This window comes from Globicephala melas, chromosome 2 (genome assembly GCF_963455315.2).
Source record: "Globicephala melas chromosome 2, mGloMel1.2, whole genome shotgun sequence".
NCBI classification, from domain to species: Eukaryota; Metazoa; Chordata; class Mammalia; order Artiodactyla; family Delphinidae; genus Globicephala; species Globicephala melas.
Genome location: NC_083315.2, coordinates 174,543,149 through 174,561,060, shown reverse-complemented (window position 1 = coordinate 174,561,060; position 17,912 = coordinate 174,543,149). Strand labels below are relative to the sequence as shown.

The following is a 17,912-nucleotide window of genomic DNA, read 5'->3' as shown; positions in this document are numbered from 1 at the left end:
TTCTAGATCAGCCCCTTGGAGACTGCTGGGGCTTCTCCCACAGAGCAGCCTCCTAACGTGCTTGAGCTTACAGCTTCACATGTGTTACACTAAGGAGTCCAAGACCAGATGTGTTTAGGAAACTCTGTCAGAATAATGAAGTAAACAATGGCTTCACTGCAACTGTTAAACTTTTCAATAAAAAGGTTTGGGGCTTCCCTGGTGGCGCAGTGGTTGAGAGTCCGCCTGCCGAGGCAGGTGACACGGGTTCGTTCGCCGGTCCAGGAAGATCCCACATGCCGCGGAGCGGCTGGGCCCGTGAGCCATGGCCGCTGAGCCTGCGCGTCCGGAGCCTGTGCTCCGCAACGGGAGAGGCCACAGCAGTGAGAGGCCCGTGTACCGCAAAAAAAAAAAAAAAAAATGGGAAAAAAAAAAAAAAGGTTTGAAACTCTGGTTTCATGGTTTTTTTTTTTAATCTCAAAGGAATTGAAGCCTCTAAATATCTAAAGCAAAGTTTTTAAAAAACACAGTAATTGCCCTACATTGATGTAGAGCCTTCCGAAGTGTTTTGGGGTATAGACCTTGATTTCAAACTCTTAGTATGAAAGATAGTTTTTCAGATCAGGAAGGAGTATAGGCCAATTAACCGTGTCAGGGAGTATGGAGAACAGTAATGTCAACCTCGTGACATCCCCAGACGGTAGGCGTAATCACGTGAGGAAAGGTGGTTAGTGATGTGAAGTTACTAGAGAGTTGTCACTCTAGGTCACTAGGTGGGCAGAGCCAGGCCAAAGCATGTGGTGTTTACCTACCACTGCCAAGACTCTGAAGTCACTGGGGCTTCTGCTTTTCCTCTCTTCTATCGTGGCTTCCTCTGTGTATTCTGAATTCTTTGTATTTCTTTATCTCCCGCCTCCCCCCATCCACACTCCGTCTTTACCTTTAAACTACTCGTGGTAGAGAATTCGATGCACAGTGTTCTGATGATCCCATATCCACAGAGCAGACAGAATCACTGATAAGTATCAGTGATACTTTACTTTTTTTTTTCAAAGTGTGTGTGTGTGTGTGTTGGGGGGGGAGTTATTGTCAACCATTGTCACGTATGTCCTTTACTTAAAAGGAAATGCACTTTGAGCTGGTGGTGGCCTGTGGCCCTTTGATGTCCAGAATCAGGGACAGAGTCTCCAGCTTGGTTCTGATAGGTGTCTGCTAGCCTGTGTAATCTAAACCCACGGGGAACTGGATCTTGGGTTTCCTCTTGTGAGTTCTCACTTGCTCTTGATACACATGTCCAAAACTGTAGGCGATTATAATCCAGTGCCATCATTATTTGAGAATTGTTCCGCTCTGGCCGTGGGGAGCATTTTGACGTTGGCGCCTATGTTCCTTTGACATCACCCAGCATTTTCTTTTTTTTTTTTTTAACACTTCTTTACTTTTTGGTACTACAAGATTCTCTAAGCTCATCTTGTATTTTCCTTGCCCCTAGAATCCTCCATTTCTCAAAGGAGTTTTGGTCCCTTTTATCAGAGAAAGGCGTTCAGAAAACCAGACCTTGGCACAGGTATGCTCATTGCTCCTGCCATGTCAGCACGTCTGCGTCCTCTGAGCAGACAGAGCTAGTGTGTATGTATACTAACCCATGTGTGCACCTCTCTCTCTCCCTCTTCATTCAAATAGCCATGAGTGCATACTGATGTAAAGAAATGGCCGAATGAATAAACAAATTGGGATGAGGGGAAAATTCTTCCTTACAGAAGAATTCTAATTCATAAATACAGAGGAATGAGGGAAATGGAAAATCATCATTAGAATACATAGTAATAATTTCTGCAGGCAAGATAAACTGATGAATGCTAAAATTAGTAAGGTGAAACTTTAAAGAGAACAGGATTTCTGGGACTTCCCTGCTGGTCCGGTGGTTAAGACTCCGATCTTCCACTGCAGGGACCACGGGTTCGATCCCTGGTCAGGGAGCTGAGATCCTGCATGCCCTGTGGTATGGCCAAAAAAGTTTAAATAAATAAATAGAACGGAATTTCTGCACAGCCTCGAGTGATCTCCTCCCAAATATTTATTAATCACTGTGGTGGTTTTAACTTATATCCACAAATTGTTTGATATTCCTTCTTCCAGGAGGTGGGGCTTAATTTCCTTCCATTTGACTGTGGGCTGGACTTGCTAACTTGCTGATAAAGAATAGAAAATAGAAAGGGAAAGATAGTAGCTTTACAATGAGAGACCTGGTAGATACCAGCTTAACTAAATGATTAAGATTAACATCATCAGTAATAAGACATATTGATATCATGTACCTTCTGATAAAGCAGCACGGGAAAAGCATGTCGCCTCCGTGGTGTTCTTTCCCACGGATCCATAATCTCGGCTGAATTATGAGAATACATCAGAAGAGACCAAACTGAGGGGCATTCTACAAAATACCTGCCCAGTACTCCTCAAAACTGTGAAGATAACGAAAAGCAAAGACAGACTGTGGAGCTGTCGCAGAGTGGAGGTGACTGAGGGAACATGACATCTTAATTGCAGTGTGGTCTCCTGGATCCTGGAAGAGAAAAAGACATTAATGGAAGAACCGGGGAAATCCAAATAAAGTGTCTAGTGTAGTTAATAGATTTGTACCAATGTTAATTTTTAGTTTTGATAAATGTTATGTAAGATGTTAACATTAGGGGAAGCTAGGTGAAGGGGACTTCCTTTACTATTGTTGCAACTCTTCTGTTAGTCTAAAATAACTTCAAAATTAAAAGTAAAAAACAAATCAAAACAGGACTTCCCTGGTGGCACAGTGGTTAAGAATCTGCTAATTCAGGGGACATGGGTTTGAGCCCTGCTAATTCAGGGGACACGGGTTCGAGCCCTGGTCTGGGAAGATCCCACATGCCGCGGAGCAACTAAGCCCGTGCGCCACAACTACTGAGCCTGCGCTCTTGAGCCCGTGAACCACAACTACTGAGCCCGCGTGCCTAGAGCCCGTGCTCCGCAACAAGAGAAGCCACTACAATGACAAGCCCGCGCACCACAACAAAGAATAGCCCCACTCGCCGCAACTAGAGAAAGCCCGCACACAGCAACGAAGACCCAACGCAGCCAAAAATAAATAAATAAACTTATATAAAAAAAAACAAACAGAAAATGACCAGAGGGTCCGGAATGAGTCATATTGCACATAGCTTCTAATGTTGAAAAGGGTATTTCTGTTATTTCTGATTTACAGGAAGAAATGACTTTATAGTTTCTAGAAGAAAGACAACTGCTTTTGGTGTCATTTCTAGGAATATTATTGCTAATAATTTATTGGATGGTCCAGTGTCACTGATCCTTGATCCACAAGTTTTATGCTGTTCTTTGGTTTTATTTTTGTTTTTCAACTGTGAAAATAATATCTCTAGCTTTTAGAGTTCCAGAGTATCTATCATCATTATAAAACAGTTTAATCTTATTCACTTGAAGAATAATTTTAGCTTCCTTTAAAAATCCATTTCTGCTCTGCTTATCGTTGCCTAACTGAACCCTCAGTCACCTCGTGCCACTGTGTGGGTGATGTGAGAAACAAGAGTCAGTAACGGGAAAAGCACGCTGAGTCACACAGGCCGGAGGAGCTTGGTTTTGGAGCCTCTGACCCCACCTCCTCCCAGAAATTGATGGCTTTTGCAGTAATCTTTGCTCATATGAAGTCCGGGTAAGGTATAATAAACCAGTGCATTAGTACTGTGTCAGGAGGCGTGCTTTCAGCTCCTGAGGACCGTTTTCCTCAGTGGCTCAAAGTCTTAGTTTGGAGATAATGAAGTTAGTTACTTGTGTAAGGTCTGCAACATGACCAAGTTGTTTTTCTTGTTTGTTTGTTTTTTTTAATAAATTTCTCTTTTTCTTTCTTTATATTTTGGCTGCGTTGGGTCTTCATTGCTATGTGCAGGCTTTGTCTAGTTGCAGTGAGTGGGGGCTACTCATCGTTGCAGTGGGCGGGCTTCTCATTGCGGTGGCTTCTCTTGTTGCACAGCACTGGCTCTAGGCGCAAGGGCTTCAGTAGTTGTGGCATGTGGGCTCCACTAGCTGTGGCTTGCGGGCTCTAGAGCGCAGGCTCAGTAGTTGTGGCTCACGGGCTTAGTTGCTCTGTGGCATGTGGGATCTTCCTGGACCAGGGATTGAACCCGTGTCCCCTGCATTGGCAGGTGGATTCTTAACCACTGCGCCACCAGGGAAGCCCCTGTGATTTTTATTTAATCTATACCTCCACCCAGTCTCCTTCCCCACTTGGTTATTATTATACAATTCTTTTTTTAAAATATTTATTTATGTATTTGGCTGCACCGGGTCTTAGTTGGCGGCACGCAGGATCTTCGTTGCAGTGTGCAGGATTTTTTAGTTGTGGCATGTGGGATCTAGCTCCCTGCCGAGGAATCAAACCCCAGGCCCCCTGCATTGGGAGTGCAGAGTCTTAGCCACTGGACCACCAGGGAAGTCCCAAATTTTTTTTTTTTTTTAAAGGCAAAATTTGCATATGTTGAGATGCACATTTTTTTTTTTTTTTTTTTTTTTTGCGTTAAGCGGGCCTCTCACTGCTGTGGCCTCTCCCGTTGCGGAGCACAGGCTCCGGACGCGCAGGCTCAGCAGCCATGGCTCACGGGCCCAGCCACTCCACAGCATGTGGGATCCTCCCAGACCGGGGCACGAACCCGTGTCCCCTGCATCGGCAGGCGGACTTTCAACCACTGTACCACCGGGGAAGCCTGGAGATGCAAGTTTTTTAACTGTATAATTTTGCCAAGTAGATATCTCCATGTAATCAAGACATAGAACATTTCTGTCACCCTCAAAAATTCCTTCATATTCCTTTTTACTCAGTTCTCCATCCCCATCGCAGGTAGCCACTGTTCTGGGTTTTGTTTTGTTTCCCTGTATCCTCTTCTAGAAATTCAAATGTCTGCATTTTAAAAATATATATTTATTTTTTTTATTTTGGCTGCACCGGGTCTTTGTTGCGGCACACGGGATCTTCATTGCAGCATGCAGACTCTTAGTTGCGGCATGCATGTGGGATCTAGTTCTCTGACCAGGATCGAACCCAGGCCACTTGCACTGGGAGCGCGGGGTCTTACCCACTGTACCACCAGAGAAGTCCCTAGAAATTCATATTAAATGGAATCTCACAGTCTGTGCTCTTGTGTCCAGCTCCTTCAGCACAGCATAAAGTCCTTGAGATTCATCCATACTGTCGTACCAGTAGTTCATACCTTTTTACTGCTGAGTAGTATTCATTCCAATCTATGACTACAAAACAACTTGTTTATCTGGTCTCCTGTTGAGGAACTTTTGGGTTTCTGGTTTTGGACTGCTCTGAATAAATCTGCTGTATAACTTTACACTAGACTTCTTGTGGTTATATGTTTTCATTTTTTAAAATTAATTTTCTTTATTTTTGGCTGTGTTGGGTCTTTGTTGCTGCACACGGGCTTTCTGTAGTTGCGGCGAGCAGGGGCTACTCTTCATTGTGGTGCATGGGCTTCTCATTGTGGTGGCTTCTCTCATTGTGGAGCACGGGCTCTAGGCGCGTGGCTTCAGTAGTTGTGGCTCACGGGCTTAGTTGCTCCATGGCATGTGGGATCTTCCTGGACCAGGGCTCGAACCCGTGTCCCTTGCATTGGCAGGTGGATTCCTAACCACTGCGCCACCAGGGAAGCCTGAGTGTTTCTTTCTTAAATGTTTAAAATAATTCACCAGGGGGGCTTGAAGTTGACCTGAAGTTGACCTGAATTATAAATTAGTTTTTTATTTTTACCTACACCATAGTATTGAGCAAGTGAACAATCTACGAGAGATACAAGCACTGAGGCACCTGAATCCACACCCAAACATTCTTACCTTGCACGAAGTGGTTTTGTAAGTATATATGGGGCTTTAAACATTATCTAAAATTGATGATAATTATTAAATCTCTTTTTAAGAAAGAAAACCATGGTAGGCATTTTAAATATTTGCTTTGTAGCTCAGAGAATAATAATTTTTATTTTATCTTAAGTCACTTACTTATTTGGACCAGTGTCTGTATCTGAGTCCTAACGTGGAAAGGCCTTCATTTCAGTGACTCCGCCTCATAAAAGCAAACAACATTCAAATGGTTCCTCTCCTGTAGCAGTTGGGCTTCTGTGTAGACGGTGGTGGCCCTGGGCATCCGAGTGTGAGTTGTGACCTACTGGGAAAGGCCCTGTTGTTCCCTTTCAGGAGCTGCACTTTACTGCTGCCACTTGCCATCTCTGTGTGGTCTCATGCAGCCTTTCTTACTACAATTGACATAATTTCAGGGGACTTTTGATTTCTCTTCTAATTATAGAGTAGCTTCCGTAAGGTTTACCTGTTGATCAAGAAGGCAGAGCACAGCTTGTCTGGAGGGGCTTGTCTGCCAGGGGCTGGGGCTGGGGTCCTGGCCTGGAGCTCTGAGAAGGCACCCCTCAGCAGGAAGCCTGGCCTGTACAGCCAGCCGAGAAACCGCAGCCTCTGACCCTTAAAGTGCAGGAGATTTTAACTGTTCAGGAGGCTGAACAGTTCTAAACTCAAAATGCAATGTCTTGTCATGGCTGTGTGGCGTCCTGGCCCGCGTGCTCTGAGCCATTAGTTGGGGCCAGATCCAGAGACTGCAGTCTGCGTGTGACGGTCACAGCACTGCCTGTGCTGTGGGTGCTTTATGTGCACTTTGCAAAGCACTTCTGTGCACGGTTGCACGTGGGCCTCCTGACAGTCCTGAGTGACAGTGGGGACCCCTTCCAGCCCCACCAGAGGCGCCTGGAGCAGGGTCCGGGGGTGACACTGCAGGGGTGTGATGTGACTCATCTTCCTCCTTTTTGCCTCGGCTGGATTTTTGGTTTTGCTCCCTGCACTGGGATGTATCCCAATCACATGGAAGTAATTTAGGTAAATTAAAACTACATTTGCAGCCACAGAGCATGAATCAAATCCTGCTTTCTTTGTTTTGCTTCTACAACTCCTCAAACCTCATTTCTTCTTTCTGCTGATAGTTAACTTTTCGATTTTCAAGACACTTCTCTTTAAAAATTGTGGGGAGGGGGGCTTTTAGAATTTTTGCCTGAAGTAGAGTTTTACTATTATTTAAATTATTTTTGCCTGAAACATTGATTAAAAATCAAAACTTCTGCTGTTTCAATCATTACACTTTAATCTTTGTCTGATATAGGAGTGCTTTGTGTTTATCAGAAGTGTTTACAAATGAATTAAATATTTGGTTATTTTTTCTGATGAAGACAAGAAAAAGAAAACATTTTAAAAACCTGCTTTTTTCTTCAGTGACAGAAAATCTGGTTCTCTTGCACTAATATGTGAACTTATGGACATGAATATTTATGAACTAATACGAGGTACGTAGAATAATTTCAAAGCTAATCTAAGGTCTTTTAGAGCTTGTAGTTCCCATATATTTGTTTCAGTTCTCAAAATCATTTGTGCAGTAGTTTCATCTAAATATACTGGGCTGTACACGTACAGTACTCATGGGAGGTGTTTTTCTGGCAGTCTTGTCTGCTCAGAACTCAGCTGCAAACGAGCAAAGCCACGAGGCGTTCAGGCCGGCTGGGTGACGTGGTGAGGAGGGCGCAGAGGGCGGCGGCGGCTCAGCCCTTCCTCAAGCCTGTCCCCTTCTAGCATCTTTCCCGGCTCTGCTGCTCGACATTCTACTCTGTGCTTCAGAATGAGGCAGGGCTCCCTGCTCAGATAATCCCTCTGAGAGGGAACTTCCTTCTGTTCACATTCTTATGAAGTCCCCTGTATTGCAGAGTGCTCATTCATTTCCTTTCTCTCTTTTTTTTAAAAAAATAAATTTATTTTATTTATTTATTTTTGGCTGCGCTGGGTCTCCATTGCTGCGCACGGGCTTTCTCTAATTGAGGCGAGCGGGGGCTGCTCTTCGCTGCGGTGCGCGGGCTTCTCACTGCGGTGGCTTCTCTTGTTGCGGAGCATGAGCTCTAGGCGTGCGGGCTTCAGTAGTTGCAACGCGCAGGCTCAGTAGTTGTGGCTCATGGGCTTAGTTGCTCCGCGGCATGTGGGATCTTCCCAGACCAGGGCTCGAACCCGTGTCCCCTGCCTTGGCAGGAGGATTCTTAACCGCTGCGCTACCAGGGAAGCCCATCCTGTTACTTTTAATGCAGGTGCTTCTGGGAAGGGCCGCTCCAGTTTGGCTGTGTTGACGCAGCTTGGATGTCCCACGTCAACACACTGGGTAGAGCATGCGCAGTGCCGTGTGCACTTCATGATGGTCGGTCCTGGTTAGGCTCTTTGAGCCTTAGTCCTTGTCTATCAAATGGGGATAATCATAGTGTCTGACTCTTAGGGTTGTTGTGAGGAGTAATAATATGTGAGGTGTTTGGCACAGTGCTGGCTTGTGTAGCCTTCAGTCAAGGTCAGCTGCTGTCATTACCATCATCGTCGTTATGACTTTACAGTTTATAGTGTGCTTGCTCTGTGTTCCTGCATTTGCTCTTCCCATTTCTGTGAGCTCAACTCCATTATAGAGGTGAGGCAATTGAACTTCCAAGAACTTAGAGCACTTGCCTGAGACGAGCCAGCTTCAAAGAGCAGAACTGGGAGGACCCCTCCTGGAATTTTGTCTTGTTGAGAGAGGGGTGCTGGTGACGGCTCCAGCTCCATGCTGCGCCTGACACCCCACCTGCTACCCTGTAACTTCTCTCAGAACAGTGTGCCAGCAGGCAAGGCTCTCCTTTGGAAAACACCGATGGCAAACACGTGCTCACACAGTGCCGCAGGGCATAGCCTCTGGGCCCAAGTGTAGACTGAGGGCATTTGGCTGTGCCATGGTGGACCCAGAATGCACCCCCAAGCCTGACCAGGAAAGCCAGGCGCAGGCCTGGGTACGGGGTCTCTTGGGAGAAGGCAGTGTGCTGGATATTCTATTGCAGTGCTGGCTACACTGGAGGCCCTCTTCCTTCTGTTAGTACTGACAGCCAATGCCATAGTTGATCACTGTGTTCACTTCAGACTTTTTACATTGCTGGTATTGTATATGACATTTTTTAGTACCTTCTTAATGAGAATATTGGGTAAAAATTAACTTGGGAGAATTAATTTGGTCGGGAGAGCCAAAAGAGAGAAATACTGTTTGCAGTCAGCTGGCATTCAGTAAAGGGTCATACCAGGAGCTTCAGAGTGGTTTATTAATTGCACTATGTGTGTTTGTTTCAAGATGTTTGTGAGCAAGCATCTGGTGGGAACCTGGCAAGTTAGGATCTTGTTTTGGGAAAATAGTGTGAAAGTCCGCGGTCAGTCCCCTCCTTGTCAAGGGTGTGGACTCCGATGGTTCAGACCAGTGGCCCACATGGCTCATGAGGGCCCCTCTGTCCACCTGGAGCCCCCGTGTGCAGGCAGGCGCTCTCACGGAGGACAGGGGAGGGAGTCGTGGCCTTGTCCCACGGCTGTGAATGGGGGGAGCAGGGGAGGCCCAGGAGGAAAGGAAGGGCAGGCATCCCAAGAGTCCTCCGCCACTGGGGACTGAAGGCAGCCAAAAATGCAGATTCCTGGCCCACCTGCCTGGATTTGTGATTCACTGGGTCTAGGTTTGGGCCTTGGAATCTACTTTTTCAAAGCTCCCTAGGTGCTTATGAAGGTTGGATGGATTAGACCTTTCCTAAAAGAGTCCACCTTTTCTGAGTTCAAGTTCAGATGACTGTAACGGCAGTTGTACGCTATAAGATGTGGACGTGTGGACATGGCTGGGAAGGGTGCTTCTAGGAACAGAGCAGCGTGAGTACAGGATGCAGCAGGAGAGCTTTGGGGGCGCGCAGAAATGTCCCTGAGTGAATGTGGCTGGAGCCTTCTATAAACAAGCAGGATGTGATGGGGTGCAGTTCCTAAGGGGAGGGACCAGGCCTGGCGGCCCATTCTGAGAACTTGCTGGAAAGGCAGCTTCTGGGGCCCCGCCGCAGACCTACTGAACCAGGAGTGCCGGGGCTGATGATGGGGCATTCTGTATCTTCACAAGCCCCGGGGACTCGGGGGCTCCTGGGTCCTGAGAGCCCTGTGCTGGGAGGGAGTCTGCCAAGGGGTGTCTGGAGAGCCGGGCTAGTCAGTGGGCAGCGAGACCCCCTGCCCGAAGAGGGCCGAGCCTCACGAAGGTTCGTCCAGCCTCGCATGTGACAGAGAGTAGAAATTTTACTTTCTTTTCACCTTTATGTAGATAATAATTTGATAAAATTCCTCAAGTGAGGGGAAGCTGACAAAGTCTTAGTTTTAATTCTTTCAATTTAAATTCTGGAAAACTGATGATAAATTACGTGAAACAGAATAAAAGGATTATAGTATGTCATGGAAAAAGTTCATTGCACTTAGACGCTTTGTAATTTAAATTACTTTCTATTATTAACATAAACAGTCTTGTTATGCGAGAAAAAGAATACATTAATTTTTCGACAGAAATTGCAAGCTTAGGATGAAAAATGTCTAGAGGGGTATGTGCTCACGGAGGGAGGGGAAAGTGGTTTTCTGAGTTGTTAGGTGAGAGTGGGTATTTTGCAGATTTAAAACCTAATGGCTCAGAAACACATACCTCTGATGTTAAAATCAAGTAAAATGTGACACCTTCGAGAGCAAGGGCAGCTCTGATGCTGGAGTGTGGTATTAAGAGCTTTGGAGCATCCTGAAAGCTGCAGGAGGGGAGAAGGTGTAGATTACAGGCTGCTGCAGGGCGCTGTCAGCCGGCGCCCAGTGACTGCTTCCTTCTGTGAGAGAGGAACGTGCGGCTGTGCAAGTGAGAGCAGCCATTGGTCTTCTTGGGTTAAGAAAACGTAATCCATCCCCTTAAAGACGGAGATCTCCACGTAGCCAGGAAGCCGAGGAAAACCCTGGATTTGAGCTCATAATCAGCGTGAAGGAGGGTGCCCGGGAGGCCCACCCGAGGCTGTGTTAGGACCTCCATACCGAGCTGCCCTTGCGGTGATCCGCTCAGCACTGTCCTGACTGCAGTCAGAAGGCCTGGCGCTCTGTGATTTTAAATGAAATCATGCCAGCATGTAGGATTCTAAATGGCATATTTTGTAGGTAGACTCCATACTTCCTAGAACTACTCCGGGTTATTTTCACTGAGGAAGTTAGATTTTCACACATTGCTAAATAAAAATGGATTCCATCTTTCGTTTCGAAAAAGCGGATACGGATCATTGGTAACCATATCTGGCTATTTCCTTGACTGCACAGGGAGAAGACACCCATTATCGGAAAAAAAAATTATGCACTATATGTACCAGTTGTGTAAATCCCTTGATCACATGCACAGGTAGGCACTTGGAGACCTGGCAGCTTTCAAGTTAATAAAATGTATTACCGTTCATTAAGAATATAGTATAAAAGAATTGGAATGAACGAGGCACAATTAATTCTATCCTTCCTTTTATATTGAATGCAGAAATGGAATATTTCACAGAGACGTAAAACCAGAAAATATATTAATAAAGGTAAGAACTTTTATATGAAAAATTGATATCAGAAGAAAGGTAGAATATAAAAACTTTTCCCTGGATATGTTTTCAATCCCAGTGGATACCATGTTTGTTATAACATGTTTGGTTCTTTCCTTCCAGTTTGGGAACAAATGGTTAATTTAGTAAATGCCATCAGCATAACTGTGCATCTGGAAGAAGGCGCCCTCCTTATACTATATACAAAATAAACTCCGCTCAAATCATCATGCTAAACACTCTAAAGATAAAAGTGGGAGAGGCAGGATTTGAGCTCTGATACGTCTCACTTGAAAGCCCTTCAACTATGCCTGTGTACAATTTGCTCCGTTTGGGCATATGCGTACACCCACGAATCCATCATCCCAGTCAACTTCACAAACAAACCCAAAACCCCTGAAAGCCCCCTCTTGCCCTTTGGTCATCCTTGCCCCCTGTCCCTTGTCCCCAGGCAAAGACGAGCTAGAACGTTCTAGAAGTGGAATTACGTAGCATATACCCTTCCTTGGTCTGTTTCACTCAGCATCGTTATGTTGAGGTTCAACCACATTGTCGTGTGTGTGCCACGCCTTTTGAAATTGTCCCACAGTTCTTGGATGTTCGGTTTTGTTTTTGACGTTCCTCTATTGCTTGGCATTTCGGTTTGGGAAGTTTCTATTGGCATATCTTCAAGCTCACTGATTCTTTCCTTGGCTGTGTTGAGTCTATCAAAGTCTTTTAAAATTTTTGTTACAGTGTTTTTTGTTTGTTTGTTTTTAATTTTTTAAATTTTTTGCTGCGTTGGGTCTTTGCTGCTGCATGCCAGCTTTTTCCAGTTGTGGCGAGCGGGGGCTACTCTTCGTTGTGGTGCGCGGGCTTCTCATTGTGGTCTCTTCTTTTTTTTTAAATAAATTAATTTACTTATTTTTGGCTGTGTTGGGTCTTTGTTGCTGTACACGGGCTTCCTCTAGCTGCGGCTAGTGGGGTCTATTCTTCGTTGTGGTGCGCGGGCTTCTCATTGCGGTGGCTTCTCTTGTTGAGGAGCACGGGCTCTAGGCACGTGGGCTCAGCAGTTGTGGCTCACAGGCTTAGTTGCTCCACGGCATGTGGGATCTTCCTGGATCAGGGCTTGAACCCATGTCCCCTGCATTGGCAGGTGGATTCTTAACCGCTGTGCCACCAGGCAAGTCCCTGTTACAGTGTTTTTTATTTCTAGTGTTTCCTTTTGATGTTTTCTTAGGGTTTCCATCTCTCTGCTTACGTTTCCCATCTGAACTTTCACGCTGTCTTCTTTTTCCATTAGAGCCCTTAACAAATTAACCATAGTTATTATAAATTTCCTGTCTTCTGGGAATTCTAAAATTCTAAAACCTGCGCCGTATCTGAGTCTGGTTTTGATGCATGCTTTGTCTCTTCAGACTGTTTTTTCTTGCCTTTTAATATGCCTTGTAATTTTTGTTGAACGTATTGGGGAATGGGAACAGAGGTAAAAGGCTGTTAGGGTAGGTTTCTTGGTAATCTGGCTAAGAGAACTGCTGCTTAATGTTTGCTCTGGCTGTAGGTGCCAGAGGCTTCAAATTTATCGACGGCATGAATTTTATTACTTGAATGTGAGAGGTAGAGAAGATGGAAGAAACACCTTGAAACCTGTTTCCCTGGGCTGTCTGACTTCCTTCAAGGATCCCACGTGGTGTAGGCCAGGCCCCCAGCCTCCCCCGAATGGGAACCAAGCTTCCAGAAGCACTGGACGCGGTGGGGAGTTTGAGGCATAACAGGGCATGTGACCAGGGTGTAGAGTTCATCTGTAGACTTACGCTGCGACTTAAAAATTTCCACAACCTGTAGGCGTTTTGAAATGTCTGTTAAACGTAGCCAGAATATTCGCAAATGTGTTCCACTGAAGAGAAATACCGCTTCCTCACCTGCTACAGGCTACTTCAGTGCTTATAAAGCCAGTACTTTATGTTCTACAAGCTAGTTTATGTGCTAGGAATTTTCCCGTTGGTGCATAAATATTTGAAATGGTTTGTATTACAGTCGCTGCTTGATGAGATGTTATTTGTCCCTGCTTCTCTCCCCCCTTGCAGCAGGATGTCCTGAAATTAGGGGACTTTGGGTCCTGCCGGAGTATCTATTCTAAGCAGCCGTACACGGAATACATCTCCACCCGCTGGTACCGGGCCCCAGAGTGTCTCCTCACTGATGGCTTCTATACCTACAAGATGGACCTGTGGAGCGCGGGCTGCGTGCTCTATGAGATGGCCAGGTGGTGCCCGAGTTGCAGCTGCTGCTGGGCTGGGGGGCTGCGTCAGGGTCCTGAGGCCGGTCCACGCGGGGCTCGGCCGTCCAGTGGCTTCGTGCCAGTCCCTCCCTCTGCGGTGCCGAGTTTACAGTCCTGGTGTCATGGTGGTTTTTTAACTCGACAGGAAAGGTGTCAAGCGCTTGTCCTTGCTTTCTGGGTGTGGAGGAAAGAACACTGTCAGTTACTTCTTTCCCACTGGCCCGCCCCGGCCCTGGGTCGGTGGGCCTCTCCAATTGGCCCCATCAGCGACAGGATTGATGAAGACAAATGAAGGAACAGAGTCGAGGCGTGCTTACTGCCACCTTGTGGGGCCTGCCATGGGGGCGGGGTGGGAGCGGTGCCCCCCGGTCTACCCTCAGAGTGCAGTCGCTCGGGTGGGGTGCTCTGGCCCCGGGAGTGAGGGCGAGCTGGATGGAGTCCAGGAAGCCCCAGCCCTAACCGTCCTCCCCTCCCCCAGCCTTTGTGCTTTACCGCTGGGCGCAGCAGGGCCAGGGCAGAGGCCCGGGAAGGGAGGAGGGCCTGTTCCGTCCACCGGCGGCGGGGGCACTGGGTGGAAGAAGCCCCGGGAGGAGGTGGGGCGGCACCTGCTCGTAGTGGGTCATGCAGGACGGGTGGGTGGGTTTAACCTTGGGGTGATGCACGTCAGGATGGTACAGCCCAGCGCAGGCAGGACCCGGGTCGTCCAGTCCCGCCTGCTCAACTGACCCCTTGATAAATACAGACGTTTGGGCCCTTCGGGACACGCCTTCCAATTCTAGATCATTCGTATTGATAAGTGACTGTTATTTTTGGAAAGGAGAGTGGTGATTTCACTGATACTAAAGTACCAACAAATGATCTTTTCTCCCGTGCTAAAACCCCTGAGTCAGTTTGGAGGGATGTCAGAGGCGCTGGTGCTGGCGGCATCCACTCAGGGCATTGGGCAGCCTACGCTGAGCCTCGCTGACTGCACTCTGTGCCCGGCCTGCCGCACCTCAGAGGCGTCCAGCTCCTCTGCGTTTCCTATTCTCCCCTGCGGCCTGAGCTCCTGCCGTTTTCCCTGAATAGAAGTCATCTTACCGTCAGAGCTACGTTTTTTTTGTTTGTTTTTTTTTTGCGGTACACGGGCCTCTCACCACTGTGGCCTCTCCCGTTGCGGAGCACAAGCTCTGGACACGCAGGCTCAGCGGCCATGGCTCACGGGCCCAGCCGCTCCGCGGCATGTGGGATCTTCCCAGACCGGGGCACGAACCCGTGTCCCCTGCATCGGCAGGCGGACTCTCAACCACTGCGCCACCAGGGACGCCCAGAGCTACGTTTTTAAACTCTTCTTTGTGGCCTGTAATGTGTATGGGTCTAAAATCTTTTAACCACAATTCCCAAATCCGTGACTGCTCCAAAACCAAAACGCTCCTTGGACCTCATTTGTCTACACAGCCCGACCTGACCCAGCCTGAATTTTTGTCAAGTAAACTCCCCGGGCCGTAAGGAGGCTCTGGGGGCTTTCATCTCTCAGCCGGCAGAGGCACCTGCTGTGCCTCTACGGGAGTGTGGCCCTGTCCCTTAGAAAGACACCGACCCGTAGGGACAGTAGGAGGAGGAAGGCCCAAGCATGGGCGGGGGGGCTGGAGGTCCCTCTGCTGGGAGGCCGCCGCCCTGACCACAGCCCTGGCCGCCCGCCCAGCCTGCAGCCCCTCTTCCCCGGAGCCAACGAATTGGACCAGATCTCGAGGATCCACGACGTCATTGGCACACCTACTGGGAAGACCATCACCAAGTTCAAACGGTAAGTGCGGCCCACAGGCCGCCCCACCACCGCGGACCCGCCCTGCCTCTGTCGCACCCAGGGGCCTCTTCACAGCCCCACGAGCCCGGCACGCGGGTTTTGTCCCGGGAATGTTCACTCAGGCCACAGAGGTCTTTGGGTGGGAAAGGCTCCCCAGCACAGGCTGCACGCACAGACCCTGCAGAGCCGGCAGCTTGGCCACCCTGACCCCTCAAGGGGGACTCGGGGGCGTGGGCAGCACCCCCCAGCTCCCAGAACCCTAGGGAGGTAAGGAGATGACAGCCATGCTGGATTTTTTTCTTTTTCTTTTTCTTTTTTTTTCCACTACGCGGGCCTCTCACTGTTGTGGCCTCTTCCGTTGCGGAGCACAGGCTCCGGACGCGCAGGCTCAGTGGCCATGGCTCATGGGCCCAGCCGCTCCGCGGCATGTGGGATCCTCCCGGACCGGGACATGAACTCGTGTCCCCTGCATCGGCAGGCGGACTCTCAACCACTGAGCCACCAGGGAAGCCCTTCTTTTTCTTTTTTAAAACTTTATTTCATTCTTTTCTGGTGGGAATGTGGTATTAGTCTTCTCAAGAAAAAGTTTTCTTACACTTACAGCGTAACAGATTTCACGACCTCCCACCCTTTTTAAAAAAACAGACTTAATTTTTTTAGAGCGGTTTTAGGTTCACAGAAGAACTGAGCGGAAGGTACAAAGATTTCCCATCTACCGCCCGGCCCCACGCAGTGCACAGCCTCCCGGCCACCAGCACCGGCCCCGGGGTGGCATGTCTGCTATCATCAAACCTGTGCTGACACGTCATTCTCACCCAAAGTCCACGGTTTCCGCGAGGATCTTGTATTCTATGGGCTTTTTGCCCCCCTGCCCCCTGCCCTTTTTAGATTGTAAGCTGTTACCTTCAGTGCAGGTCCCTGTAGGGTCGTGATGCTGGACTGGCCACGTGCTCTAAATGACGGCGTGATCGTTTATTATCATTGGGCTTTCAATACAGGTCGAGAGCTATGAGTTTTGATTTTACTTTTAAAAAGGGATCAGGAATACCTCTACTGACAGCCAGTTTGTCCCCGCAATGCCTCTCCCTCCTGCACGCAATGGTGGCCTATGATCCCGATGAGAGAATCACTGCCCACCAGGCCCTGCAGCACCCCTACTTCCAGGAACAGAGGTAGGCGCCTGCTGGGTTCCCGTGGGCCACGCAGATGGGTGGCTGCTTCCCGGGAACAGTGCCGGTCCCTCTGGGAACCCGCACCTTGCTCCTTTCTGGTATCTTCCCCCGAAAGGAGGCGATTAGTGGCATCACGGCAGGGTGGAGGGAGGGCCTGTGGCCGCTTTGCGGTTGATGCCAAGGCTGTGGTGTTGAGCCCTGGAGGGTCACGTGGCACACAGCGGGGGGAGCGGGCTGAGCTCGCTCGCTGTGAGGTTCCAGGGCGCGTGTGTTGGGCGACACCTACCATTGGAAGTACCTGCCCTGAGGGCTTCGGACTCCACCCCTCTGTCCCCTCGTGCGTGTGTGACGTGGGGGTGACGTCTGACCCGAACCTCGAGTCACTGGGCAGGGCTGGGCCCATGGCTCCGGAGCCCAGAGGCTGTCAGGCTGAGACAGGAAAGGAAAAGAAAAGCTCCTCGGGTGAGAGGAGGGGCGACAGGCACAAGCCCACACTGGGGACAGAGGAGGCCGACAAGCCCTGTGGCGGCCAGGTTCTCAGCAGAGGCGCCCCTTGCCCCTTCCGTCCTGTAGGGCAGCTGAGAAGCAGGCTCCAGCCAGGCCCAGGAGGAAGGCCTCCGCTCTCTGCCCCAAGCGGCCGGTGGCACCAGAACTACTCAGTAACAACTGGCAGCCGGCACAGGAGGGCAGCAAGCAGGTACTGAGCGATCAGGCCGTCTGAGCTGGGACTGGACACCCTCAGGGGCCCGTGTCTCTCTGACGCAGATGCCACCTGGGGAGGCGCCACATCTGCCTGGAAAGTGCACCCGTCAGCGACCTGCCGCCACGCCAGGTGGTACCTCTGCGCCCCCGGCTAAGGTCCAGTGTCGCGGGCTGGGATCCTCCCAGCCGCAGGGCCAGGCCGGTGCCCAAGCACGTTGTGCCCGCAGAGGACCCTAGCCGGGGCACAGGAAGCCAACACTGGCCCAGGTGACCGTCCCTACTCGGCCGCTGAGCCCCTGCGAGAGCAGCAGCCCCAGAGGAGCACTGCGCCTGGCACAGAGGTGGCCTTGCGCGCTTCTTGGTGTAGAAAGCAGAGCTGCATCCCGCGATAGCTTCCCCTTTCTCTCGTGTGCCGCGGGGCCCCCTTTGCTCGGCTCCCCCAGCTTTACAGTTGTGGGCTGGCACCGAGCTCTGTGGTAACCGTGGCCTTCCATCGTTTCTCACTCAGCCCAGCATCT

General features: G+C 49.2%; 1 protein-coding gene across 2 annotated transcripts in view; it reads left to right on the top strand.

Annotated features, from left to right (window-relative positions):
• MOK (MOK protein kinase) overlaps window positions 1-17,912 on the top strand; it is a 47,311-nt gene that overhangs the window by 27,459 nt on the left and 1,940 nt on the right. The window contains exons 2-7 of one of the 2 annotated variants that reach the window (XM_060295305.1): window positions 11,215-11,293; window positions 11,423-11,471; window positions 13,541-13,719; window positions 15,419-15,520; window positions 16,519-16,692; window positions 17,266-17,389. In XM_060295305.1, the coding sequence (XP_060151288.1) occupies window positions 11,215-11,293; window positions 11,423-11,471; window positions 13,541-13,719; window positions 15,419-15,520; window positions 16,519-16,692; window positions 17,266-17,389 (707 nt within the window). The remainder of the gene's footprint in view (window positions 1-11,214; window positions 11,294-11,422; window positions 11,472-13,540; window positions 13,720-15,418; window positions 15,521-16,518; window positions 16,693-17,265; window positions 17,390-17,912) is intronic. The other variant, XM_060295306.1, reaches the window with a different exon arrangement.